The 25,676-nt window shown below is 43.0% G+C and overlaps 9 protein-coding genes and 8 non-coding genes across 17 annotated transcripts; 8 read left to right on the top strand and 9 right to left on the bottom strand.

Annotated features, from left to right (window-relative positions):
- Window positions 1-2,001: 2,001 nt before the first annotated feature.
- LOC6591472 (acyl-CoA Delta(11) desaturase) lies at window positions 2,002-3,087 on the bottom strand. The gene has a single exon (XM_002017427.1). The coding sequence runs from the start codon at window positions 3,085-3,087 to the stop codon at window positions 2,002-2,004; it is 1,086 nt and encodes a 361-aa protein (XP_002017463.1).
- A 4,047-nt stretch (window positions 3,088-7,134) lies between these two features.
- LOC6591471 (adenosine 3'-phospho 5'-phosphosulfate transporter 1) lies at window positions 7,135-9,341 on the top strand. Its single transcript, XM_002017426.2, has 4 exons — window positions 7,135-7,544; window positions 7,602-8,655; window positions 8,719-8,844; window positions 8,921-9,341. Exons 1-4 carry the CDS (start codon window positions 7,498-7,500, stop codon window positions 9,089-9,091), a joined length of 1,398 nt encoding a protein of 465 aa, XP_002017462.2. The 5' UTR covers window positions 7,135-7,497; the 3' UTR covers window positions 9,092-9,341.
- A 974-nt stretch (window positions 9,342-10,315) lies between these two features.
- On the top strand, window positions 10,316-11,412 carry LOC6591361. Its single transcript, XM_002017425.2, has 2 exons — window positions 10,316-11,119; window positions 11,180-11,412. Exons 1-2 carry the CDS (start codon window positions 10,316-10,318, stop codon window positions 11,321-11,323), a joined length of 948 nt encoding a protein of 315 aa, XP_002017461.1. The 3' UTR covers window positions 11,324-11,412.
- Window positions 11,413-13,418: 2,006 nt separating this feature from the next.
- On the bottom strand, window positions 13,419-13,962 carry LOC6591360 (pupal cuticle protein Edg-91). Its single transcript, XM_002017424.1, has 2 exons — window positions 13,939-13,962; window positions 13,419-13,868 (listed from the first exon to the last, which is right to left on the bottom strand). Exons 1-2 carry the CDS (start codon window positions 13,960-13,962, stop codon window positions 13,419-13,421), a joined length of 474 nt encoding a protein of 157 aa, XP_002017460.1.
- Window positions 13,963-15,368: 1,406 nt separating this feature from the next.
- LOC113566791 (keratin-associated protein 19-2) lies at window positions 15,369-15,863 on the top strand. The gene is made up of 2 exons (XM_026993912.1): window positions 15,369-15,416; window positions 15,489-15,863. The coding sequence occupies exons 1-2, from the start codon at window positions 15,369-15,371 to the stop codon at window positions 15,861-15,863; spliced, it is 423 nt and encodes a 140-aa protein (XP_026849713.1).
- A 753-nt stretch (window positions 15,864-16,616) lies between these two features.
- Window positions 16,617-17,139, top strand: LOC6591359 (pupal cuticle protein Edg-91). Its single transcript, XM_026993850.1, has 2 exons — window positions 16,617-16,628; window positions 16,735-17,139. Exons 1-2 carry the CDS (start codon window positions 16,617-16,619, stop codon window positions 17,137-17,139), a joined length of 417 nt encoding a protein of 138 aa, XP_026849651.1.
- A 704-nt stretch (window positions 17,140-17,843) lies between these two features.
- On the top strand, window positions 17,844-17,916 carry Trnav-cac. The gene has a single exon. It is a non-coding gene; the product is annotated as a tRNA-Val (tRNA).
- A 387-nt stretch (window positions 17,917-18,303) lies between these two features.
- Trnap-ugg lies at window positions 18,304-18,375 on the bottom strand. The gene has a single exon. It is a non-coding gene; the product is annotated as a tRNA-Pro (tRNA).
- Window positions 18,376-18,524: 149 nt separating this feature from the next.
- Window positions 18,525-18,597, bottom strand: Trnaa-agc. Its single transcript has one exon. It is a non-coding gene; the product is annotated as a tRNA-Ala (tRNA).
- Window positions 18,598-18,757: 160 nt separating this feature from the next.
- On the bottom strand, window positions 18,758-19,296 carry LOC6591355 (glycine-rich protein 23). The gene is made up of 2 exons (XM_002017422.1): window positions 19,276-19,296; window positions 18,758-19,207 (listed from the first exon to the last, which is right to left on the bottom strand). Exons 1-2 carry the CDS (start codon window positions 19,294-19,296, stop codon window positions 18,758-18,760), a joined length of 471 nt encoding a protein of 156 aa, XP_002017458.1.
- A 374-nt stretch (window positions 19,297-19,670) lies between these two features.
- Window positions 19,671-20,145, top strand: LOC6591354 (keratin, type II cytoskeletal 2 epidermal). The gene is made up of 3 exons (XM_026993773.1): window positions 19,671-19,685; window positions 19,744-19,881; window positions 19,966-20,145. Exons 1-3 carry the CDS (start codon window positions 19,671-19,673, stop codon window positions 20,143-20,145), a joined length of 333 nt encoding a protein of 110 aa, XP_026849574.1.
- A 155-nt stretch (window positions 20,146-20,300) lies between these two features.
- On the top strand, window positions 20,301-20,372 carry Trnap-ugg. Its single transcript has one exon. It is a non-coding gene; the product is annotated as a tRNA-Pro (tRNA).
- Window positions 20,373-20,542: 170 nt separating this feature from the next.
- On the bottom strand, window positions 20,543-20,615 carry Trnaa-agc. The gene has a single exon. It is a non-coding gene; the product is annotated as a tRNA-Ala (tRNA).
- A 1,360-nt stretch (window positions 20,616-21,975) lies between these two features.
- LOC6591351 lies at window positions 21,976-22,575 on the bottom strand. The gene has a single exon (XM_002017420.1). The coding sequence runs from the start codon at window positions 22,573-22,575 to the stop codon at window positions 21,976-21,978; it is 600 nt and encodes a 199-aa protein (XP_002017456.1).
- Window positions 22,576-22,822: 247 nt separating this feature from the next.
- Window positions 22,823-22,895, top strand: Trnaa-agc. The gene has a single exon. It is a non-coding gene; the product is annotated as a tRNA-Ala (tRNA).
- A 2,420-nt stretch (window positions 22,896-25,315) lies between these two features.
- On the bottom strand, window positions 25,316-25,389 carry Trnat-agu. Its single transcript has one exon. It is a non-coding gene; the product is annotated as a tRNA-Thr (tRNA).
- A 133-nt stretch (window positions 25,390-25,522) lies between these two features.
- Trnat-agu lies at window positions 25,523-25,596 on the bottom strand. The gene has a single exon. It is a non-coding gene; the product is annotated as a tRNA-Thr (tRNA).
- Window positions 25,597-25,676: the final 80 nt, after the last annotated feature.

Below are 25,676 nucleotides of genomic sequence, written 5' to 3'. Positions count from 1 at the left end.
AAGATTGTAAAACATAAAAGGAGAAAAAAAAAAACAAAAAGCTTCAATATTTTTATTATTTCTAATTAGAGCTAATTGTAAAAATAAAGCTAAGTTAATTGTTTCCTGTTTGTATAAGCAACAACAAATAATTAAATAAAAACCAATACAAATAAACAGCAATTGCTATATTATTTAACAGCCATATGTATACATAACATATTATATATTCGTGCGTACTATTAAATATATTTATTACCTTCTCTAGGGAATAGATTGGGAGCTCACTTTCAGGATTCCTACAAACAACTGGCGCTGGAGATTTGGTTTATGATGTCCCTTGTGTATCCGTGTATCCGTTACTCAATCAGTATGTTATGGTCTTTACCACTTAAGGCTACTTCTAGAATAGCACAGGGCAGCCATCTGGGCCCCTTACTTTTTACGCTCTTCTACCTGCCTTCGGTATTAACATATTCTCGAGTACTCATGTATGCTCTGTGCCCAGTATAAGGACATTTGTCTTTAATGTCGCCTGCAATCCGATCTCAATAACTTTCAGTAATGGTGTTAGACGCCAAGTTAAAGTTTTCTGAACAATTTTCTACCATAGTAAATTAGGGCTTGGGCGTGCTTGGGCTTATAAAGAGTTGGTCAAAGGAATTTGATGACCCGTACATGTATAGCAAATACTAGTTCGTCCTATTTTGGAATACGGCTCCTGTGAATGGTGCCCTCAGTATACAGTACACCGGGACCGTATAGAATCAGTCCAGAAAATCTAATTCATTTTTTCTCAGCGCGGCCTCAGCTGGGATGCATGTGTGAGATTGCCAGATTACCCTTATAGATTGCTTTTAATAAACCTTCTCTTCCTAGTTAATCGAAGAAAAATGTTTGATTTGATTTTTAGGCAAAACTTGATCAAGGGTGTAGTAGATAGCCTGGCTTGTTATTCCTATTAGTTCCACTGGAAACTATATACCGTTGTCCATTTTGTTTTGTATCAAATTATTACTTGCATGAACCGTTTAGGGTCTTATGCTCGCATTCTGATTCCCTCTACCATATTATATTTAAGTAAGTTATTTAAGTAAGTTTAAGGATCAGTTCGGTGATTCCCTCGGTCGGTTGGGCGGCTTCGGCTTGGTGTGGCATGGGCCACTTGATGGCAATCTATAGTCAATAGTTTTATATCAATCAATCAGTCCAAACATCTTAAGTTCGGATTACCACCATATTGCTACTACTACTACTATTCATTTAACATACCTTTCTCTTAATTAGTAATACGATTTGTATTTTGAATGCATGCTTAGTTATTTTAGTAAGTTGAGTTTTAATTTTCCTCGGACATTAGTCTAACATCCATCTTTCCTGCATGTTCGCGATTGGTTCGAACTAAATACTTAATCCAATTTTCGATTAAATTAAAAACATTCAGCGTGCAAGTCTCTGGGAAAACATTATTAAACATGTGAAATCTATGGCATTCACAATTTCGAAGACAAGAGAAAAGAAGAAAGCAAAAACGCTAAATCTAGTGTCTAACCTGTATGAGATCGGATCATTATTATAGCCAGAAGGAACAAATGAAATTACAGTGGCTTTGTCTTTCTCTCTCTCACACACTCGCTTCCTCGTCCAGTGTGCCGCGGCGCTTGCTGCGGCTCACAAAGTTCCCGATCGTTATGGAATCATTTCTCGTAATAGTCCGGTGCAGACAACAGAACGATTGGTCATAAGACAAGTCAGAGTGGGAAACATTGTTTGCTTCGAAATATAGCTTTTGGACCATCCAAGATCGAACATAATGTACAGATAATACATATATGTGTATAAGGACATGAGAACCCGGACAGAGGGATGGCTAAGCGTGGAATAGAAATTCTCTACGAGTATTGTATTATTACTTCTAATGGATTTAGTATTGGCTCATTTTTGTTTAATCTTTGTGGCATTTCAAATAAAAATATATAGTACATTTCACAACATATGTTAATATCGTAAAAATAGTTCAGTTTACTTCACTTTCTTCTTATAGGTAATGGTCGTGCTATCAATATCTTCCTGTGGATGTTCCTTGTCGCCCCAGCCCCAGACAGGATGGGTGCCATCGCCAGTTCGCAGGACGCGCTTCCGCACCATGTCCATGGAGACGCTCTTTAGATCGTACGCCCAACCCAGACGGGCAAAAATCCTGATTAAAATGGTGGGCAGGTCTTGCGAATAGCGTCCCATCTCGGCGCCTTTGTAGTCCCACGGGAAGACGTGGTGGTAGTTGTGGTACCCCTCGCCGTAGCGCAGCCAGATAAGGAAGACCAGACTGGTGGGGCTGATGGACCGGTCGTAGGGGCGTTTGCCGTGCATGTGGCCAGAGCTATTGAGCAGCCAGACGACGTTAAGCATCAGACACCAGCGCGTGAGCGCCGGCACATGCCAAGCAACGCTGAGGGACTCGCCCCAGAAGTATACGGGCACCAGCGTGGGGAGGATGAAGCAGAAGATGGGCATCAGGATCAGGTAGTACTTCTTCTGGAACATCACTAGAGGGTCCCGCTGCAGATCGGACAGATCGATCAACTTGCCCTTCGCCGTCACGTCGGGGTGTTTCTTGCAGCACAGCCAACCGATGTGTGCGAACCACCAGCCTCGCTTCGAGTTGTACGGATCGGCATCCGTATCCGTGCATTTGTGGTGTAGCCGATGGTCGCGAGCCCAGTAATACACGGCGTCCTGGAAGGCCAAGGTGTTGAAGAACAGTAAGATCAGACGCACCGCCACGTTTGCCTTATAAGTGCGATGCGCCCACAGCCGATGGGCACCGGCCGTAATCCCCAGGGAAGCTAAACTAAAAAGAATCACGGCAAACACGTCCGTTTGCCACTTCGTGGTTGTGAGCATAAGCCAGATCCCGTACAGAGAGGCCGTATGCACATAGATAAACAGAATTATGTTGATCCACACGAGCTCCAACTTCCGCCCGTCTGTCGACTTCAGAGTGCTTAAATCACTGGCGGTACCTTTTGGCCCCGCATCCGTTTCGCAGAGCACGTCCGTAGTGTCGGGACTAGGTCCTAATTCGATCACATCGCTGTTTGGCGGCATGTTTAGACAGCGCGGTACGTCTGTTTCCCCCGACGACTCAAACTTGAATTGTGGGCTTGTGGCACACTCCCTCTTATACTCATTCTATTAAAATATTCGTCATTCGATTTGCATTTCGATTGAATCGATTTTATACAAATTTTGGGGGGAAGTAGTATGGACAGTTTTTTAAAAAAGTCAACATACATACATATGTATGTACATACAGTGGCGAGCACATTTGGATACACTTATAATTTTCAACGCTTGTAAAATCATTAAAAATTAATCAATCATTGATTTTTTGTTGCATAGGTTTTTTTAATTTAACGAAAAAGGAAAAAGACAATAATTTAAATTCTAAGATATCGGTTTCCTAAGGAAATTTTACTTTTTTCCTAAAAAGTCGATGTATCCACTTTTGCATGTCTGGACTTTTTTTATTTTAATAATTTTTTTTAAATATTTTTCCAAAGGGCATTAGTTTTAATCAAATTCTGAATTTTTAGTATCGACTCTCGACTAAATTTAGTATGTGTTTTCAAGGAATCATGCGCCAATCCGACTTAACGCGCTCCTAAAACTCATCCAATCCCTTTTATGTAGACTCGATGGCTTCCAATGTTTTTTTAAGCAGAGCACATCGATTTTCAATGGGATTTAGATCTGGGCCATTGAGCAGGTCACTGGATTAAGTCCTTATTCTTAAGGAATCCGATCTTTTTGAATTTGAATTATTGGTATTTTTTCCTTCACATTAAATTAAAGAATATACGAAAAAAAGCACAAGAATTGATTCATTTTTACAGATTTTACAGGCGTTTAAACTGAAAAGTGATGAACATTTAAAACAAAAAATTTAAAAAACACTAAAAGAGATCATTTATTGTGTAAATATTCGTTAGCAAACTATATTAATCCTCTTTTAAAATAAATTAACTGTTCCGTTTTGCAGATATTACCATACTACTAGATCAAGCCAAGTCGACTTCTATTTCGATTACGTTCGCGGCCACACGATTAGGCCTATCATTATAAAACTTAAAATTGGATGAACCCCATCTTTTGTACCAAAAATAAAGCTAACAAAACCAGGGGAAAATGTTTGTTTTCTATCTTTTTTTTTTGTACATCAAAAGCGGACGAACGTATGTACATATGTACGTTAGCTACCCGCGGAAATGGCCATATGCAATATAAGCTCAATAGAAGATCATTAGCAGAAAACTGCGGATGAAATCAGAATTATAAGAGCTAAGCAGTTTCTGTATATCTGATATATTTTTAACAACATCTGAATATCCCTTCGGAATTTTAAATTCAATTAACATTCAAGAGTGAGAATAGCGTGTAAGTTTAATTTCAGCCTTTTGGTTGAAAAATAAGAGTATGCCATAATTATTTGGAAAGGATTAAGTCTCTTGGGTTGCCTGGAGGGAGAGGATCGTGTGACCCATCAAGAGTGGTAGGTGCTGGTGACCAAGGATCATAGTTGACGATATCAGATGGACTGAAACACAGTGAGTCCGTTCCATATTGTGTGTTAGCTCAGAATCAGAGGCTGTCGTAGGGGCTACAGGCCGGACCTTTGCCTCTGGACAAAATAGTCCCGATTGAACGATCCTGGCCGCGAAACAGAGAGCAGGGCTCAGCCATATGTATACACACATTTTTACAGGCGGTCACAAATATACAAATTTATGTAAATATACATATATGTATGTATATTGATACCCAATTACAGCGATCTCTCACTGCACGTACCTTTACCACTAAGTCCGAATTTAATGTTATGTTTCTTGTGTTGTCATTTATTGTTTTAGTCGGTATTCATTAGTAGTTTAAGCAACTTAAAGTACCCGAGATCATTGACCGAAAAGAACAACATATTTCCCGATAGAACAAACTGAATGGCTGCATATGCTTGATCCCTTAGTGGGTGACACGGGGAGCACGCGAGCTTTTCGGTTTGTATAATATATTTGGGGAAGGGTTAACTTACATGGCGATCAATAGAAAACAATGTATTTTTCGTTTTAGACTTTGGTTTTGTGTATTACGTTTTAAATGCAATTTTTGTTTTTTTTGTTAGAGCAGTTAAGTTTACAAAATAGGGGGATAAGAGCGGGCTGTAGAATTTTTAGCGCCATGATTTATTTCCTGTTTGCTTCACCCTATGCCAAATTAGTTTTTTAGGCAATCATTCGAATAGACTCAGAGGCTGCAAGCCATTGGAAGTATCTGTATCGATGACATTCATAAAAATACAATTTAATATTAAGATACTGAAAAAATTGGTAATTTACATTAATTTTAAGCACTTGAGTCTATTCCACTGTACATGTTTAGTAATGCAGCCTCTGTGACCCCTTAGCAAGAGCTCTTGATAGGTTAGTGTTCCACATTATATTAAAACCTTTTATGTATGTATGTATATATATACCTCCGACCATTGCCCATAATATTAATTCCGCATGAGTAAGGGAGTCCCCGTCTTCACCTCAGCACAATCATTTGGCTACACAAAGAGTTCTAATTTATTTATTTACAGTAGAATCCGGCTATAACAACTCAGCTTATAGCGTACGTCCGGTCATTGTGACGAAAATTCGATGACTTGGTTGGTCCCCATAAAATTTGGTTAGAGCGTCTTCCGGGTATAACGACATAAAATCGTCGGTCCCTTGAGTGTCATTATAACCGGATTCTACTGTATTTGTTTTTTGCTAAACGTTTTGGTGTTTTGGGTTAGAGGTAATTTTTTTGAATTATTTATTTACTTATCTACACGCAGTATAGCGAAAGATGAGATTATTGATAAGCAAATATTAAAGTTTGGATATTCGGAAACATGATAAATTTATTTATGATTATATGGCCAATAGTTAAAATACGTTTATTCCTCCGCATTTGTTGCAATTGTCAAACCAGCTGGCGTTGCCCACTGGTAAAAAAGCCAAAAGGAGAACAAGTCATTAAACATTGGATAGGCATATTACAGCATATTATTAATGGGGAAATGTTTGCCACCTCAGGCTTCAATAAATGCAGAAAATATTTTTAATTTTGCATCTTATGTCCTTCTTATAGAGACCAATAGTACTTATCGGGCTCGAGATATACAAACATATATACAGAAATCATATCCAATGAATGACCTATGTGAAACACTTATGTATCAATCTCTAAAAGAGACATTATAAATTACATTTCAAACATCTTGGAAAATATCTAGGAAATATTGAATGTGGTAATCAATAATATTTTGTGATGAGTAGTGCATTAATTATAAGGAATAACTTTGTAGCGATAGAAATATTGAAATAGACAAATCTTGTTCCCCTGTTTAAATTAAGGCGGGTTAAATGTTTGTCTTTTTTCATCGGTACATTTGCGGTATTTTTGAGAGTCAGACGGTCACACTCTCCTGCAACGAACAAATGAGTCTTTATTTTGAATGGCCTATTTCAATAGCTTATGGACAACAGGCAAAATCAATAGATTCTTTAGTAGATAATCTTATCTGTTAGTGGGGTTTCCTCTGAATTAAATTAATTGAGGGCCTAATATGGGGGCCTTTGCAACATTCAACATGGCTAGCAACATTTTGAATTGGTATATATAAAAATACTGCGGTCACACTTTGTCTCACACTTTACGTTACCTTGTACTCGTCCATACCCTCTTTTTCATTCCAATCGAGGCATACCAAGAGGTTTTTTAATATTCCACCAAAAAAAATGAAAATTGACTAGTTTTGGCGCAGTTCAGGTAAAAGGTATCGTTATTTTTTTTTAAGTTCAGAGGAAAAGAAGACTTTACAATAGTTAATATTTTCCGTCATTTACCTCAACTGGTTGAACTATTTAAATAGAGGTGGCTTAAGCGGGCTAAGTTCGTTCTTCGAGACGCTATATTGAGTTCGTCAGTATATTTACGGTATATTTTTTAAATGAGACGGTGTATTTTGGTATATTTCTATTACTCCGACCGAGTTCCCACCCCCACCCCCACCCTACAGTGCTGCCGACCTTTCAGTGGGTGAAATGGAATTTGGAAATTTGTGTAAATAGCTGTTTAGCTGGCCCTAAATTAAAGCTGGCTGCCGGCCAGCAGCAGCCAATTCCCAGAACCAGAACCCGGCCACCCGTCTGGAGCAGAAGACATAGCACATTCAATAGACTCCAACCCGACAAACGGCCTCCGCGGCTGTATAAACAAACTTCAACAGAATAAATTGCTGATGCTGCTGTTCTTTTTGGCGTGGAGCACATTATGCAAAAACTAGTTTGAGCGGTTATTGAACCTCTGACACTTGACTTGCGTTTGCCGGCAAATATTCATTCGCCCCCAGGCGTGACCGCTCGCTCAATTCTTATTAAAGAAGTTCAATCTGGAATACAGAATTCGACGTGTCAGCAGAAGAGGGACATGCACGTGTACAAAATGAGTAATCGAGTTCCGGAGCTAATTATATGGTGGGTACATACAGATATATCAACAATTTGCTCCCCGACTAATGATGACCATTCCAGCTCCTTTATCGTGGTCAGCTTGCTGGTTATACACTTCTTTTCGGACCTGTTGCGTGCCTCGCTTGGCGGCTTCTACACCAAGGATGTGACGCTATCGCAGATTCTGGATGCCCAGAACTCCGACTATGCCTGGCTTCTAAAACTGTTGGTTAACTGCTTCGGCTACAGTTGCGTCTTTGTACCCGGCTATCTCATATACAAATATGTGGCACGCACCGGCTACCTCGAAAGAGGCAACAAGACCATTCTGCACACGGCCATCAACATGTGCATTACAGGCAACTCCACCTACGAGCCACTGGATGTTGCGGCCAGTACAGCTGATAAGGAAAGATCTACAGGATCTGTGGCGGTCAAGCGCACGAGTTCCCAGGAGGCTGTGCAGCTGCTTTGGTGCTTTGGCGGCCTAATGGTGTCCTATTTGACCTGGGGCGTTTTGCAGGAGAAGATCATGACACAGAAATATCTGAATTTTGCTGGTGAGAGTTCCAAGTTCAAAGATTCGCAATTTCTGGTGTTTGCCAACCGATTGCTAGCCTTTATGGTGGCCCTCATCTATCTGCAATGGCAGCCCTCGCCCACACGACACCGAGCACCGCTTTACAAGTACTCCTTCGCCTCGTTCTCGAACATAATGAGCGCCTGGTTCCAGTATGAGGCTCTTAAATTTGTCAACTTTCCCACTCAGGTGCTGGCCAAGTCGTGCAAAATAATCCCTGTCATGGTGATGGGCAAGATCATGTCGAAGGCCAAGTATGAATCTTACGAGTATGCCACAGCTGTGCTAATCTCGCTGGGCATGATCTTTTTCATGAGTGGGTCGGCAGACAGCAACAAAGCCAGTGGAGTGACCACCTTAACGGGCGTATTCCTGCTCTCTTTGTACATGGTCTTCGATAGCTTCACAGCCAATTGGCAGGGCTCGCTGTTCAAGAGCTACGGTATGACCTCCCTTCAGATGATGTGCGGCGTTAATCTGTTCTCCTCGATCTTCACTGGCGCCTCGCTGTCGATGCAGGGCGGATTCATGGACTCCCTGTCCTTTGCCACAGAGGTATATATGTCCAAACACGATTATATTTAGTCCTACCTCACGTATTAAGTGTCTTATTTTTAGCATCCGAAATTCGTTTTTGATATGGTTGTGCTCTCCATTTGCTCAGCAGTCGGGCAATTGTTTATTTATCACACAATTGATGTCTTCGGCCCAGTTGTGTTTACCATCATTATGACGCTGCGTCAGGTGAGTCTTCGTCTCTGTTTACTCAACTGTCTGCTGCTCCAGAACCACTCTATCGGTTTTACCCTTTGCCCCACAGGCCGTAGCCATCATGCTCTCCTGTTTCATCTACCACCACAGCGTGTCGGCTCTGGGCATCTTTGGTGTTCTCATCGTTTTCGTAGCCATCTTTCTGCGCGTCTACTGCACACAGCGTTTGAGGGCAATGCGCAAACGGGCCGAGGCTAATAAACCCAAAATGGCTGTCTAACCAGAGGCATGGAAGTGGAAGCGCCTCACATACAACGCACAGACTTCCGAGATTAGTCTTTAAGTTATATTATCTAGATACAAGCTATCTGGATACGGATCCTAGTTCCAATCTCTGAACAGAGGCAGCTGGGTCTATCTCTTCCCATTTTGTACAGCTTTGTTTTACTAGTTATAAGTTTAAATAATTTTATTATAAGGCCTAACGATTTTATGTGTGCTTTGAGTAAATTGTATATGATATACCAGCATATGGAGTGTGTGTACTTAAATCTAGTGAGTCCTTTTAATTATGGGTACTTTTAATTATGAAATTAAGCAGATTAAGAGATGTACCATAATATTTTTAATTTTGAATGCATGCTTGGCTCTTGTAGTTAGTTAAGTTCTATATTCCTCAAATATTTGTCCAAAATTCTTCTTTTGGGTCGTCATGCTCCGGTTTGGTGTCGCATGAGCCACTTGATGGTGCAGTCATGGCATATCAACGTAAAATGTAGTTATCTGCATTACACCACCATGATTCATAGTAATATATGTAAACAGATTAAGCTTTCCCAAACTTTAATGTAAATCTTTAGCTGAAGACTCAAAGAAAATCTAATACGATCCGTTGTCAACTGATTTCGTGAAATGATAGTGCTTCCAACTTAAAAAAATGTGATTAATGTTAGATGGATCCGTAAATCCCCCCACAACTAATTAGATTCATTCCCAGAGCAGCGGCAGAAGCGTCATGCGACATTGACCCACTTTTTGTATTACATTTTTGGCAGAAATACGTTTTTGGCCAAAAACTACAACGGGTGAGAGCTTCAGAGCTGCCAGCGTTGGCTGACACAGGTCAATGCACACGAGTCGCAGAGTGTAACATGTTTTTTGTTGCTGGTTTCCCTTTGCTATTATTGTGCCACATGTGGGCGCGTATAATGATGATGATGCCGGCGGTTGGGCTTGGGTTTTGTTGGGTGGGCGGCCTAGATTACCATATCAAAACAATGCGCTGGAAAAATGGGAGCCAATAAAAAAAGGGCATTATGCAATCGTCAGTGTCTGCCGAGCTGCCTTCTAAGGGAAGAGCAACAAATTTGCCAAATTGGAGTTGTTTTTTTTGCACATCGGCGAGGTGATAAGTTGGGGCATGCTCCACAGTAGAGGAATAGTTCGTGCCCATCCAGCCAACCGAGCAGAAGTCTTCGATTCAGTGAATCCGCGTATCCTCGACATGCAGCTACTGCTTGTTCTCCTTCTAGGAGCCCTCCTCAGCTGCTCCGTGGCCTATTCACGGAGCTACAGCTACGATTATCCCAGGAGAAGGCCCTCGCCTTACTCATACAACACCGTCCCTCAATCCCAGAGCAACCGACACTCGCGGGAGAGCGGTGCCACCGCTGCTACCAAATCGGACACGGAGAATGCCAAGTTTGCGGGCGCATCTAACCAGGAACTCGATGAGTCCGGCGGTGATGAGAGGACTTTGCTGCTCAAGAAGAAGCTCCGGAAATTGGCTCGTCCTTATCTGGGATACGGCGGGTATGGCGGATATGGCGGATACGGCGGTTATGGCGGATATGGCGGATATGGAGGCGGCAATCCCTGCTCACCCTTTGGACGCGATGTCAAGAGCGGCCAGAAGGATCCGGACGAGCAAGGACGTTTCCTCTTCGATGTGAATGTGTACAAAGTCTATCAAGGAGGATGTCGTGGCGGAGGCGGTCTGGGAGGTGGTTTTGGCGGTGGTCTTGGCGGTGGTCTTGGTGGTGGTCTGCTCTCAGATCCCATTCCACCACCCGTGGCACCCTACCCCGTGCCAGTCCGTCCGTATGCTCCCTTCGCCACGTGGCTGTCGTTGTTCGCTCCTGGTGTGCTTGGAGCCGCGACTGTGCCGGGTGTTCCCCTGTCGGATCCTATCCGTCCTCCTTCGGCCGGCGGGGACTTACAGAGCGATCCTGCCGTGGATCCCAGCTATGCCGCGCCTCCAGTGCGCCGACCCGTCCCCAATCGGGTCTACTACGATTCAGCTGGAGCGGTAAGTCGTGACTATCGATGAATGAACATGAATCCCTCCCTCTCACACTCTCCTTTGCAGCCGCCTGTGACGCCTGCCCAACTGGTTGGCGGCGTAGCAACCACTGTGAATGGGATCATCCAACAGCTCACAGGACAGGTGCAACCGGTCTACCAAACGGGCGCCTACCGGTCGAGGAGCAATCAGCGGAGTAGCTACGGATGAGCCACCCCTCACGGTCATTCACCCATCCCATTCATACTATGTGTAGAGATGTAGTTAAAATGTGATTACGAGTATCTGTTAGGAAATAAAATAAGAACGAATTAAAAACAAAACACCAAGATTACAAATGCTATATCTACAAATCAAATATATAATCAGGTATTAAGTGCTCCACAAGTACTCAGCAGGAAACGATCAGCGTCGTGTCGAGAAAAATTTGATCTCGAGCAAAAATTCAAGAAAACTTATTGTAGAAAGCGGGATATATTTGGTTTGCACTGAAACATTATGAAGGGCTTCAAAACTCCATTTTAGTTGCTGAATGATGAGATCTATTGAATCAAAAAATGTCATCAGAAAAAGATTAGTCTGTTCACTTTCAACAACAGCCCTATATACTCAAATTGTCTCCGCATTTTTCTGTTTGTTTTAACTTTAGTATCAATATCCCAATACTTATATCTTGCACTATTATTTTACTTGAAAGTATTCCTATCACTTAATCTTTAGCTGTGTTTGAAAAATACGTTACTTCTCTTGGATGTTTTGAAATGTGAAATGTGAAAACGTATCTCTGGATCATCCTTAGATATCAGTTTTAAGAAAAATTTAATAGCTTTTTCCAAAACAGATGGAAGTACTAGACCTAGCTTCAATCTTTTGTTCTAAGTCTTTCCACTGAATGTATGAACATTAGGATTTGATTTTTACCAATTTGAGAAACCACTTTCTTGATCGGGCAGCTGACTGAAAGATTTTCCAAAGAACCAACAAGAGAAGCAATATAGGGACAGGGCCCCAACCCTTAGACCCTACTTTATCAAGTACATATACGGTGTCAGCCCGATCGTACGCAGAGCGTCCACTCATGGAACGTTCTCCAATTGGTTAAAGTCTATGGAATAATGAAGAAAGAATATTATCTTCATATTTAGGAACCCATTTTGTCAAATTTTATAGACAAATGTGTCTTCCCCATATCCGAGATCACTTTCCAGCCAGACGGTAGCCCGACGCACAAGGCGAAATTCGTGAAAAAGCGTCCCAATAATTCAAGTTTTCACTTAATCCAGTGGCCTTCTCTATAGCCCAGATCTAAATCCCATTGAAAATCGATGGGCTCTGTTTAAAAAACATTGGAAAAGTACGAGTCTGCACCAAAGGGATTGGGTGAGTCTTTGGGAGCGCGTGAGGTCGGAGTGGCGCATGATACCTTGCCATAACCTACTAAATTTAGTCGAGAGAATGCCAAAACTTATTCAGAATGTGATAAAAGCTAATGCCCTTTGGACAAAATATTTTAAAAAAATTATTAAAGTCAAAAAATTTGAAACGTGCAAAAGTGGATACATGCTCTTTTTTGAACAAATTAAAATCTCTTAAGGAATAGGAATTGAATTGAAATTATTTTCTTTTTTCATTCTCACTAAATTAAAGAATCTTAAAAAAAAAATCACAAGGGTTGATTCGTTTTTAAAGATTTTACAGGCTCTTAAAGTGAAAAGTGATAAGCATGTATTCACATGTGTCCCCCACTGTACATATAAATTCCGAACAAAAATTTAGATACAGATTCACTCGGCCAAATATGTCTTAGAATGATTAAAATGTATATATACATTTTACAGTCAAAATCCAAGGCGTAAGAACAAATAATAAATTTAATTGAATGTGCACGCAATTGCCATAAGGAAATGGTTCAATTGGTAGCAAAATTTCAGACCAAAACTTATAAAAATAATCATTTTAGTTTGGCCAACATGCGTTCCCTTTAGCGTAAGAAAGATCGGGTTGAGGAAATCCCCAGACCATGCCCAGGCAATAGCTTAGTCATGCCCCATGCCACACACATACTCGTAAATCTCGGATCTATGCCCATTAAATTTATGCACGTCTCGTTCGGTACATTAAAAGAGCGAGGGAACCGCAAAAAAGTAGCCCCAAGGACAATAGTATGTATTCCCAGAGAAACCGGATTTCGAACTTAATATTTTGTTTTTTTTTGTGTATTTTACAATCTTTGCCGGAGGTACTCGTACAAATAATAAGGCACTTAACTAGACAGATGGATCACAGCCTCAGCAGAGGTTTACGTTTAACCGAAGAAACCCCCACCGCCGCCGTAGCCCCCGTTATGGTACCCATTGGAGTACTGCGACTGACTGTAGTGACCTCCGTAGGATCCACCCTGGTTGTAGTATGACCCGCCGCCGGGATAGAATCCGCCGTGATTATGATGATGGGGCCTGTGTCCAAAGCCAGAGTATCCATCGCCAGGATAGCCAGAATAACCGCCGCCGTATCCTCCGGGATAGCCAGAATAACCACCACCGTAGCCTCCTGGATAGCCACTAGCATAACCACCTGGGTAGCCGCCGCCTCCAAAGCCGCTGTACAGGCCTCCGCCTAGGCCAACTCCAGCGCTGAGTCCAACGCTCCCACCGAATCCGCCGCCCAAGAGGCCAAAAGTGCGTCCCTCAGCCTTGACGGGGGCTGGAGCAGGTGCCGCCTGACCATGACCGACGACCAGCAAAACGACCAGCAGCTAAAGAGGAGAGCAAAACCAATGAGCAGGTGCATCCCAACGAGGGGTCCAAGCGCAGAGAAACACTTACACAACTCACACGAAACAGAGACATGCCGATATCGAGGGCTTCTTGTATGAAACTAAATTGCAATTGTGAAGTGCCCGAAGCTTTTATACCCCGAATCCGAATCTCAGCAAGAAGCTACAACTACGCGGCACGCATTGCCAAGTGGATTCTACGCAAATTGCAGAACAAACACGACCGAAAGCGAAACCAGTTTGTGACGAAATCTGGGAATGCCCCCAGATCCAAAAGACACAATATAATAATCGCAGCGGACAATACGGCGCTGCTTGACTGGGCCTCAGAATGCGTTAATTTTTCAGCCAGCCCAAAATTATCATTTTTTTTGAGGGCCGGACGATCAAGATCATGGAAAACCCAATAAAAATAATCACTGAACCATCTACAATCACCAGGCGCTTTTCAAGACCAACAAGTAGAGGGAACACTGTGACGATTTGGAGCTACACTATTTTAGAAAGATGTTTTTTCTTTGCCCCCGAGATGTCCTCCAAAGCTACTGATTTGTATACACACCAATTAAAATAAGACAGTTGTTCTTTTGTTAAGTAATCTATTATCCTATTTACTATATTATCCATTCCTATACGACCTATTCTGTTTCCAACTGCCAATCCATTCTATTCTTACAAACACATTGCCAAGTCAAAGATAGCCCGCCAGTTAGGGTATGCCATTCAGGGGCCATTCAAAATCCACTGACAACGGGCCAAGACAAATGACTTAGGCAACAAACTTTTTCACAGAACGTGCAGTGAAGCATATGCCTCCATTGTCGACCCACACTCACCCGCACTCTTTCTGCTCATTAGCACTTGCTGCCATGTATTGTAAGTATATGACTAACTATATGTCTGATATGTGCATGTGGCTCCTCCTCTTATTTATTCTGGTCTATGGTTATGCCTTCACTTTCGTTTCAAAGTTTATTCACCCTCAAGCTGATTATCGCTTGACGTCAGCGGGGTTACCTACCATACGATAGAGAGATACCATACGACCCACAGCATCATCATTGCTAGTCAGGAAGTTGTAGTTGGATCCAAAGACAGCGCTGAAGATGTACGACAATGATAGATCTGCGGGGGGAAATAAATAAAATCCTAATTAGTTCTGTGAACGGGTTGTAAACGACCTGAATGTTGATGAAATTTTTAAGGAAAAGATCTTACAAGTAAACCCAGATAATGTTTATAGCTTTGAAACTTCAATTGAACTGAGAAAGGTACATGGTATATTGTGTGGATTCAATCGATATGAAGGTCTAAGATGGTTTGGTAAAAAAAACATAGATCTATAACAAGTATCTCAGATAGTACTAGTACTTGATGAATATTATACTAATGATTATGTCTTCACATTTGTTCTATAATTATGTTTCCCATTATTGTAATTACTTTGAGGCGTATTTCCGTTTTGCGGCGACTATAAGAATGGCAAACTTTAATCAGACTCCATTGAGTTGCTTGCTGACCATGAAGGTGGGTGTACACAAATATTTAGTCGCTCCAACTAAACCACTAATTCGTATTCTTGAACACTCTCGCCTTTAGTTTTTTGCGCTGTCCTTCCTGCTCTGCGGCCTGTGTCTCGAAGTGATGAGTGCCCCCCAGTGGGGCCAAGGATCAGGATTTGGCTATGGTTTTGCTCCCTACTCGGGCTATGGCGGCAGTTATGCCTCGTCCAGTGCCAGTGCCGGAGCGAGTAGTAGTACTGGATACCAGCAAGGATTCGGATCGCCCTATGGCGGGTATGGCGGATATGGCGGATATGGCGGATATGGCGGATATGGCGGATATGGCGGATTTGGCGGATATGGAGGATACGGGGGCTATCGACAGCAGTACAATCAGTTCAGTAATCAGCAAAACAGCTACGGATCCTCCGGCTATGGCGGATTCGGATACCCCTTTGGGTATGGCCGATGAGTGAGGGGAAACAGACAGATGCATATTTGTTTTGGCTTAATGCTGGAAATTTCTGGCTCTAACCGTGTTTTGTTTGATTTCTTTATTTGGCTTTTAATTTGATGGAGGTCAATAAAACGTAAATACCCAAAATGATTCACTCTTTATCAATTTCCAACCTTTTGGGCTTCACATGTGTTTGATAAGCCGAGCACTATCTGGGTAAGGCCCTCTCTGTTTTGGTTCTGAACATGAAGATTATTATAACGTATTTCATACTTTGTAATTTGGTCATTTTTTTGGAAATTAGCACATGTATCGCAGGCTGATTTCCCATTGACATTCGCTTGTTCATTCAATTTTTTTCATTTCTTTTCTCATGCCCAATTTTGTGTGTATGCTCTCAAAAAACCTGAAATTTTCAGGGGCAAATCATGTGCATAAGGCAAATATAAGACACAACCTGAAGTTCACAGCAGCAGCAACAACAAAAGACAGACAAGAGCTCTTTAGCGGCGGCCGATTGCATAAGGGCGATTCGAGACGCGCGCAGAAAAACCGTCAGACAGATAAAAACTCGTCGCTTGCCTCGCAGCCGCTTCAATTGAACACGCGTTCCAGCCAAGAGACCAGCCTCGTCATCCGCCGGCCCACACATTTGAACTTGAAGTTTTTACAACTAGATAAAGCAATTTTCAAATAAAGACCTCTGATCTTTGGCCAAAAACAGACTTAATCAATTAAAGAGGCGTTAAAACATCATCAAAAGTGAAAATGCAAATCATTGTAAGTGATTTTTATGGATTCAAAGAGACTCGTAAAGTGATTGTGACTTACTGTGGATCTAATGAAATATAAATATTAATCTTTCTTATCTTTCTTTCGATAACAGTGCCATCAAAACCATCTACTCCTGATCCTGGGCGTATGCTTTCTGTTTCTGCTGCAAGGAACCTCAGCCGGAAAGATCAAATTGCTGGCTTTTAAAGGACCCCATGCCGGCTTTGTGGGGCTCAAGGTGCGCACTCCTAAATTACTGGGCCTGAAGCATGCTCTGAGCGGAGGTGGACTGGGATTCGGCGGTGGTGTTGGTGCTAGCATTGGCGCTGGAATCGGAGCAGGATATGGCGGCGGCGGCTATGGCGGCGGGTATGGCGGCGGGTACGGCGGCGGCGGGTATGGCAGCAACAGTGGCTATGAGCACCACGAATTTCACGAAAGTCATCACGAAAGTCATCATAGCAGCGGAGGGAGCTATGGAGGCGGTGGCTTCGGAGGTGGCCTCTGGGGCAAATGAGAATGTCAATAGGTCAATAGAATAAGGGAATATCATGTGCTTGCCATTAGAATCCACATCCACCCAAAATTGTTATTTAGTTGTAGACTCATTTCCCCATTCATAAAATAAAGTTATCTATAGAAATGAAACATTTACAAATTCGGGTATGCTTTCTATGATTTAAGAACCCTGGGCGCTACTCGTATGAGCCTGGTGTTTAAAACTCACAAACCTTACGGTTACGATGATCGAGTTGCAGTGCTCATGAAGTGGCGTTAAAAGTAGCTTTCTTTCGCTTTCTATGCTCTTGGTTTTAAGAATGGGTTGGGAAAAAGTATTTTTCAGCCCAATTTCAAACAGAGAGGGCAACCCAATAGTCAGCCTACTTAATCTGCTCACTCGATAAAATATAAAAAGTCTTATTTTATGTATCCTTTATATGCTAGTTTTGTACTCGAGTTCGTGCATTTTTCGAATCGTATTGTTCATATATTCAAAAAAACCAGATATATTTATGTATATTTTATTTGAATTTGGCGGCAATTGTGCTACCATCCACTATCGATATATAATGAAATTAGCGATGCAGCTATTGATAGGTAATGGCATTATCGATATATCTATCGAAATATAATGAAATTTTAATAATGTGCAATTTGTGAGCTAGATGGCGCTGTATTACTCAACTGTATGGCGGCCGTTTGACTATTGGACGTCAGCAGGTTTCCGTAGTGTAGTGGTTATCACGTGTGCTTCACACGCACAAGGTCCCCGGTTCGAACCCGGGCGGAAACAGAACAAACCTTTTTTGATTTAGATTAATATTCAGATTAATTGCCCTTATTCTTAACGATTTTGCAGATCAGAAATAAATATGCAATACTTTTGACAGCATGAAATCAAATAAATTTGGAAGATAGCTCTTCTCGCGGCGGCACAAAGGGTGTTGTCCTAGCCACCTAGTCTCGTTATACTCAACCTGGCTGTTATAATTCTTTCATTAAATAATATATGTACGAACACTCTGAAAAATAAAATATTGCTTCAGGTAATCTGTATTGCGAAATTTATAGAGATCTAGCGTACGAATCTTCTTTTTTTGGTTAGAGTTATTATTTGAATGATGAAAAATAGCAATTTAGTTTATCAATTTATATTAAGTATTGATAAAAAAGTTTAGCCGGGCTCAACCGGGATTTGAACCCGGGACCTCTCGCACCCAAAGCGAGAATCATACCCCTAGACCATTGAGCCTCTTGCCGAGTCATGCCCAGATAACAGTTTTCTATATGTGAGCCAAATAGCACGAACAACTAAAACAAGTAACTATAAAATCAAATCACAATCAAGAGGAAAGTGTTTCTGTAATCTTGTTACCACTAAAATAGAAGAAAAACACTGTTTGGAGATGCGGGGCATCGATCCCCGTACCTCTCACATGCTAAGCGAGCGCTCTACCATCTGAGCTACATCCCCATGTGTGAAACGGGCAGACAAAGTGAGAACAAGCCGGAAGTGATTTGATTTTTCACGTGAATTTTAATATAATGGTCAACAACTTAAAATTATCTCGAAAACATTTTTAACAGCGGGTAATACTTGGAGTAGTCAAGGGCTGACCGAAAAACAACGCCTTCTAGCCGTAGTAGCCGCCATAGGGATTGCCATAACCACCTCCAAATCCGCCTGGGTAGCCACCTGTATAACCGCCTCCAAATCCGCCTGGATAACCGCCGCCGAATCCACCTCCAAATCCGCCAGGATACCCGCCGCCGAATCCTCCTCCGTACGAGGGAACAGGTACTGGGTATGGCGCTGGCGCTGGTGGCGGTGGGCGAGCATTATTTCCGCCCAAAAGACCACCCAATAGGTTGCCAAACAGGCCACCCCCCCCTCCGCCGCCACCGAGTAAGCCACCTCCTCCTCCTCCTCCGCCGAGCAGACCACCCAGGGGTATAATACGATTTTCCACAGGCCCGCCAGTGGGCTCACCTCCGGCTGCTGGGGCTGTTTCTAGGGCCGGGCGCTGCTGGGGATACTGGTATTGGGCGTAACTGCAGGCGCAGAGCGACAACAGCACAACCAACTGCCAAAGGACAGAATGTCCGTTAATAATTGTGCATCTTTAAGATGGTCCAAAGCAAAGCTACTCACCGAACAGCTGATCTTCAACATGTTTCTGATTTGTCTTGAACTTGACTGAATTGTCTAACCAACGGACTGTTCAGTTTTTATACCAACATCTCTGTATCAACTTACGCCCACCCAAAAGCCCAGTCCCGGAACACGGCACGGACGACCTTCAACCCCATCAACTTAACCGTTTTCAATGTTTTTCACACGAGTTGTTATATTTTTGCATTAGTTGCTGCGACTAAATTTTGGCACAATAAAAATTGAATGGTTCTGTTCGACAAGAACTGGTTGTGGATCAAGTTTTTGGCAGTTCTTTGAACTCGTCGCCAAAAGGAAGTACAGGAAGTGGCTTTAGGTTGCTATATATACGGCAGTTTAGACGTTGGCCACGTTTAGAAGCACCAATAGACGTCATGAGAACAAGTACAGTAAGTGGATATGGTTGTCTCACATTGCGGACTTGTTTGATCAACATATTGCTTTCAGGCTACAATCGTGGGCTTAACGCTGCTGCTATGCCTGGGCCTTAGTAGCTCCCACAGTTTTGGCGGAAAGCTCGGAGGGGGCGGCTACTCCCCTGTGTACACCAGCTATGTGCCCTATCCCGTGGCCCAGCCCGTTCCAGTGCCTCAGCCTATTCCCGTACCAGTTGCGGTTCCACAGCCTATTCCAGTCCCAGTGCCACAGCCAGTTGTTGTGCCATTCAAGCACGGATGGAAGGGTGGTCTGGGTGGCCTGGGTGGGCTGGGAGGATTCGGAGGAGGCGGTTTCGGCGGCTACGGTGGGGGATATTCCGGAAGCTATGCCTCGGCCTACAGCTCTGCAGGCGCCTTTTCTGGAGGTTTTGGTGGCGGCGGTTACGGTGGGGGTATCTGGAAGAGACGCTAAGTTTTTTGTTTAGGCATTTTGAATAAAGCAACATATATTTAATTTTTATTGAAAACCCGTATGTATATTTACTGCTATCTAAAACCATTTATTGTCGGCACAAGAGTTTGCCAGAGTGGCCACAAAAATATAATAGAGCGCACAACATGGCATGAGGCTCAATGGTCTAGGGGTATGATTCTCGCTTTGGGTGCGAGAGGTCCCGGGTTCAAATCCCGGTTGAGCCCGGCTATATGCTTTTTGCTTGCTTGCAATTCAAAGTAAAATATGTAAATGGTGCAAGCTAAATTTTGAAGAAAAAAATTGGCCCACACAAGTATGTATGTATAGTATTAAAAATGAAGATAATTATAGAAAAAAGAAATTTTGTTAAAAAATAAATGTACAACATTAATTTTGGAGATGCGGGGCATCGATCCCCGTACCTCTCACATGCTAAGCGAGCGCTCTACCATCTGAGCTACATCCCCGTTGCCAACTGTAGTGTCCAATACTACACTTGTGAGTCATCGACTGTTGCTGACCAACGTCTGTCGAAATTTAATTTGCCAAGAAAACTTGTTCAAGACTATTTATCAATCTGAAGTGGCCTTGTCTTGTCTTTTTGAAGTTAGATAAGAAGTGGGAACGTACGATGCTGGGGCTGGTGGGAAAAACTTATGCATTTAATTTCCGTTTCCGGTCAGCGAAAGTTGTTCTAAAGAAAACAAAAATAGAGGTAGCATCAACACCTGGACCTCTCTGCTGTTCATTGTTGCCATAGCACAAACACAAATAAAGTCCGGGACCAGACCGAATCGAGGATTGGGATGAACAGGAGTCAACGTCAACGCCTCAACGTTCTTACATACGAGTAGTATGGGTGGATGCCATGCCGGACAATCGGCGATCCCAGATCTCTTCACTATCTGGCACTTTCACACTTCTGTTTATACAACTGTCCTCCGCTTCGAGTATTTGTTTGTTTGTTTCGCCTCCGTTCTAGCTGCCACGCCCTCTGGGCAAAGCTCTATTATTATTTTCACAAGTTATATAAAAATAATAACCGAAACGGACTGCTTTGCTGCTGCTATGCACGGATCTCGGAATACCGAGCTGACCATGGCCATCCATTATGCTGCCGGGCATTTATTTGCCAAACAATTGAGGCAAGCCCGTTGCCATCCGACTACTGCCTGCTGCCTGCTGCCTGCTCCTTGGGCAACTTGCAACCACTTCATCAGGCATCCATGTCTGCAGCTATCTTATGGTTTATGATGGAATCAAAACAAATGCTGGAGACTACGGTTGCTCCTTCTGCTCCTGCTCCTGCTCCTGCTGTGATGGTGAGGGTAAAGGATATGCTGATGATGAGTTTGTTTATGCAGATTGGTTGTGGAGTTTTTCTCTTGGCGTTAATGGATAAAAGTCCATATGTGTGTGTGTGTGTGTGTGTGTGGGGTTGTAACCCTTTTTGTCGACTCTCGTTACTGTGGAGTCTAGTTCGAAAAGCAAACAAGATGGATTTTATTTATTTTATTTATCTTAATTGATGGACGCTATTTCAATCTAACAAAAATGTGAAAAATGTAATGGTATGTAATGGAAATACTGTAAGATATGTACTGATTCAGAAAAGATGATTTCATTAAATTGCAGAATATAATGTATGTACTTAGACCTCCCTAAGGCGGGCCAGCCGAATGTATTGTATGTGTGTCTCTTTGGGTTTGGTTTACTTTTTTCTTTGGTTCCGTACTTTTCAATTAAAATTGTATTGTTTTCTTTTACTTTGTCTGCTGTGCGGTGTTTACTTGGGCAACCGTTCTATGTTGTTGCCTCCGTTCCTGCTTAGCCAAATTGTGGTACTGGTATTGGTATTGGTACTGGCCCTTGTCCTGGTCCCAGGCCATAGCTCCCGGCACCGGCTGAAGCCCCTCCCATTGAAGAAGGTGGCAAAGGCGGCGGAGGTCTAAGCGGCGATCCAACTCCAAAGTATCCATATCCGAGGGGAACGGCAGGTGAACCACTGCCACTTCCGGAATTGGCGGCGTTCTGATCGGTCTGATATATGTAGACATTGCTGTTGCCCTGAGCCTGCTGCTGTTGGTTTAGGGGGTTAAAGATCCCTCCTGGACGAGAATAGTAACCAGGTTGTGGCCCAATGGCCGCCGGATTACACCCATAGATGGGGCAATTGTAGTATCCATTAATGGGGTACGCTGCACCGGCAAACAGGGGATCTGCACTGTGATAGGCCATCCAACGATTGCGCCAGCGTCGAAAGAGTGTGCCCAGAAAGAAAAAGGAACGTCCATCAATGGGCTCCGGAGCTCCACTCTCCGTCTCGAAGTCGGGCTGTTCATCTCTGTCTATTTCAGCGCTACTGCAGACTACTGCCAGGAGCAGCACGCCTAGGAACTGTGTCGGGCTAAGGCGGAGTACTGCCATTTTCTCAACTGTGCCTCTTGAAGTCTTTGGGTGAACTACTTGAATTTGGATCTACCCACCACAAGAGGCAATTGAATACCTAAGTGACCTGCCTAATGAGCCTTGTAATGGGAACCAGCATTAATATCACTTCTTTTAAGCCTACAAACCATGTCAATGTTGTAATACTAAATGCATGCCTTTCATTGCTCAAGTTAAATTAATCCAATGTCGCGGAACTATGGAAATAGACAGCGGCGCCCACATCGGGGATGTAGCTCAGATGGTAGAGCGCTCGCTTAGCATGTGAGAGGTACGGGGATCGATGCCCCGCATCTCCAGGACTTAAATTTGTCGTTTTTTTCTCGTCTTTTGGTTTTCTTTTATTCGAAGATACTTTTATTTTGTATAACGAATTAATTTGGCTGAAAGTTACACTTTTTGAGGTGGCAACTCTGCAGAATTTACCTTTTGCTGCACGTGCCACACATTTTTCATTATTAACCGTAAAGAAAAGTTTGAAGTTTTTGACTTTTTCCGCTTGATTATATTTTGCCACATTACACACTGTATGCCGCCGAGAAGAGGGCCCTCAAAACGTTTTTGAGTTATGAGTGTTTCGTGCCAGGTGTACTAAGAATCGGGCCACTCAAGGATGGAAGGGACTCGACGTTTGAGCACCCTGTACAGAGGTGATGATCAAGATATTCCGATTCTAAGTATCTAAAGTATTTAGAGGAACTTTTTTCCTATGTCAGACCCAGTATTCTCCACTCCACATGGGTGTCATCACATCCATAGAGTCCTGCGAATAAAGCATGCAAAAAACAGGTGACAACAATCAGTTAAAGGTGTGCGAAGGGAGAGGGAGAGCCGCCCGCGTTCGTGTCTGGAAAAACAAAAACAGCACAACATCCAAAGGCCGTGAAAATTTCGCACGTTTTTATGGCCCCTGCCAACCATCCATGAACTCCGCGTAGACCCCCTACTCCTCCTATCCAATGCCACCCACAGTTTTCTGGCAGAGCCTGGGGCCAAAGTTGAGTAATGGCCTCATAGATTAGCTCCCAAGCGAAACACAAGTACGAGTGGACTTTGATTTCTCTGCGCCGACATTCATTTAATTAAAAAAATATGCAAAGTCAACAGAAAAACTACAAACGAAATTAGAGAGAAACGGCCCGGAGGCGAAAGTTTTCATAAACTTTGTTGCCATCAAAACAATAAAAACCGCAATCCTTAGCTGGGGCCGGACAGGGCGAGGACTCCTTTTCCTTTTGCCTTTTGTTATCGAAGCTTGAAATGGACAATGGACAATGGCCGAGTGTCCTTTTTTACGACAAAGCTAAATCCGGCGGAACCACATAAATTATGTTAATGCCTATGCTATGTACACGCCCACCATGTGGCTGGAACTGGAACTGGAACCCGACCGGACTACTGTTGTCCGGGGTAATCAGAAAAATACACAGCAGCTCTATGGAATGGACGTTGTGTGGGGAACAGACATTTGCTTAGTGGTTTTGTGTGATAGTTTTTGTGCTGCGTCTATTGGGAAAATTGCTGACAATTGCTAAAAATCCTTGGGTGATGATGAGAAGCTGCTACATGGGTCTGGGTCTGACGGTGGTTATGAAATGGGATAGACCGGACTGGAGGCGTCAGAGCATTGCAAGTGATATATGTACTATGAAAGAACACTTGCTAGGGGGAGGAATAGAGCTTATTGTGGATGAAGGAAGTCTGGGTAAATACCATAGGGATATTTGTCAAGTTTTGGGCAAACTCTTCCTACTTGGACATCGAATGGAGCCATCGGAAAGAGTTTAGTACCCAATCTTCATTGATATGATCGGGAAACCAGAGCTGCCCAGTCAGCGGCAGACATATATATGTACACAAATATTAATTCTCAAGAGGAAATTAGAAAAGGACATTGCTGTATCCGACACACAAAGGACACAGCCCCAAAGGGAAGGACATTGGAAATTAAATCCATAAAAATGATTATGCCTCGTGGCACGAAGTCCGTATGCATATATGTAGCATTGTTCCGCCATTGTCTGCCGCTTGTCAGAAGTTGGCTCGTACATAATTATATGTGGGAAGTGTCCCCTCCGTCCGGGGTTATATGTACATCGGGCAGCTTGGGTGCGTTTGGGTATAAAAAACAAAGATAAGGCAGAAGCGAGTGGCGGTAAATAAATTGAAACAAATAAGCCTTCTACCCGGCTAATTGCAGCAGGCCCCCCACTCCCACTTCCCCCCGTTCCATCTGGAAAAGCGAATGAAATTGAAAAGCCGTACGTTCCATTTGCAAGGCAAATATGCTCCCCATCAGTCCGGGTTCCCGACTCCATCCACTCCGGGGCACGGCCACCCGGAGTCGTCGACAACGTCGCAACATGCTGTCGAACATTTCCGTTGCCCAGCGCCGTTGTTTCCGTTATGCATCGCCGTTGCAAGGACCACAACAGGTGTCCCCCCTTTCTCCCTCGGGGAAAAGGTGTGTGGATACGTATCTGACCATAAAGGCGAATCCGCTGCCACTGTTTACGCGAAACTTTTTTGTCAGCTGTCAGCACTGCAGACGTACAAAAGAAAAACGAAAGCTGCCCCTTTATCTTACCTGTGCGCCTGCACGGACGGAGTGCTCGAAGACTGACAGCTGCAACGCATTGCATTGAATACTCGAACAAGCCAGAAAAAGAGAGAAAAAATGAATAAAAAGAAGAAAAAAAGAAACGCTATTGCACACATAAGGCCCCGGCGAGATTCGAACTCACGATCTCCTGTTTACTAGACAGGCGCTTTAACCAACTAAGCCACGGCGCCACTTGCCCCGTTTTGGAAACTTGTAATACTAAAATGATAAAATTATTGTTCCAGTTTTTAAAAGATCAATAAACTAAGTCGTTCAGGTCAAAATATTGGCTTTTAAAAATGTATAATATATCCACTTAGACGAAGGCCCCGGCGAGATTCGAACTCACGATCTCCTGTTTACTAGACAGGCGCTTTAACCAACTAAGCCACGGCGCCAACTGATTCCGCCGTGTCCAACCACCAATAATTAGTTCTCTCCGTCCGTAAAGAAATTAATTATGCTGATTGAATATTGG

This window comes from Drosophila persimilis, unplaced genomic scaffold (assembly GCF_003286085.1).
Source record: "Drosophila persimilis strain 14011-0111.01,24,50 unplaced genomic scaffold, DperRS2 tig00000000-arrow-pilon, whole genome shotgun sequence".
Taxonomy (NCBI): Eukaryota; Metazoa; Arthropoda; class Insecta; order Diptera; family Drosophilidae; genus Drosophila; species Drosophila persimilis.
The sequence above is the reverse complement of the archived record's forward strand: the minus strand, read 5'-3'. Positions and strand labels throughout refer to the sequence as shown.

Excerpts from the sequence above, each read along its gene's own strand:
- LOC6591361 (XM_002017425.2), top strand. The coding sequence starts at position 10,316 with ATGCAGCTACTGCTTGTTCTCCTTCTAGGAGCCCTCCTCAGCTGCTCC. Across the intron at positions 11,120-11,179 it reads ACTACGATTCAGCTGGAGCG|CCGCCTGTGACGCCTGCCCA; the intron begins GTAAGTCGTGAC and ends TCTCCTTTGCAG.
- LOC6591472 (XM_002017427.1), bottom strand. The coding sequence starts at position 3,087 with ATGCCGCCAAACAGCGATGTGATCGAATTAGGACCTAGTCCCGACACT.
- LOC113566791 (XM_026993912.1), top strand. The coding sequence starts at position 15,369 with ATGGCAAACTTTAATCAGACTCCATTGAGTTGCTTGCTGACCATGAAG. Across the intron at positions 15,417-15,488 it reads GTTGCTTGCTGACCATGAAG|TTTTTTGCGCTGTCCTTCCT; the intron begins GTGGGTGTACAC and ends TCTCGCCTTTAG.
- LOC6591360 (XM_002017424.1), bottom strand. The coding sequence starts at position 13,962 with ATGTCTCTGTTTCGTGTGAGTTGT. Across the intron at positions 13,869-13,938 it reads CTCTGTTTCGTGTGAGTTGT|CTGCTGGTCGTTTTGCTGGT; the intron begins GTAAGTGTTTCT and ends TCTCCTCTTTAG.
- LOC6591471 (XM_002017426.2), top strand. The coding sequence starts at position 7,498 with ATGCACGTGTACAAAATGAGTAATCGAGTTCCGGAGCTAATTATATG. Across the intron at positions 7,545-7,601 it reads GTTCCGGAGCTAATTATATG|CTCCTTTATCGTGGTCAGCT; the intron begins GTGGGTACATAC and ends TGACCATTCCAG. Across the intron at positions 8,656-8,718 it reads CCCTGTCCTTTGCCACAGAG|CATCCGAAATTCGTTTTTGA; the intron begins GTATATATGTCC and ends TCTTATTTTTAG.
- LOC6591355 (XM_002017422.1), bottom strand. The coding sequence starts at position 19,296 with ATGTTGAAGATCAGCTGTTCG. Across the intron at positions 19,208-19,275 it reads TGTTGAAGATCAGCTGTTCG|TTGGTTGTGCTGTTGTCGCT; the intron begins GTGAGTAGCTTT and ends GTCCTTTGGCAG.
- LOC6591354 (XM_026993773.1), top strand. Across the intron at positions 19,882-19,965 it reads CCGTGGCCCAGCCCGTTCCA|CACGGATGGAAGGGTGGTCT; the intron begins GTGCCTCAGCCT and ends GTGCCATTCAAG.
- LOC6591351 (XM_002017420.1), bottom strand. The coding sequence starts at position 22,575 with ATGGCAGTACTCCGCCTTAGCCCGACACAGTTCCTAGGCGTGCTGCTC.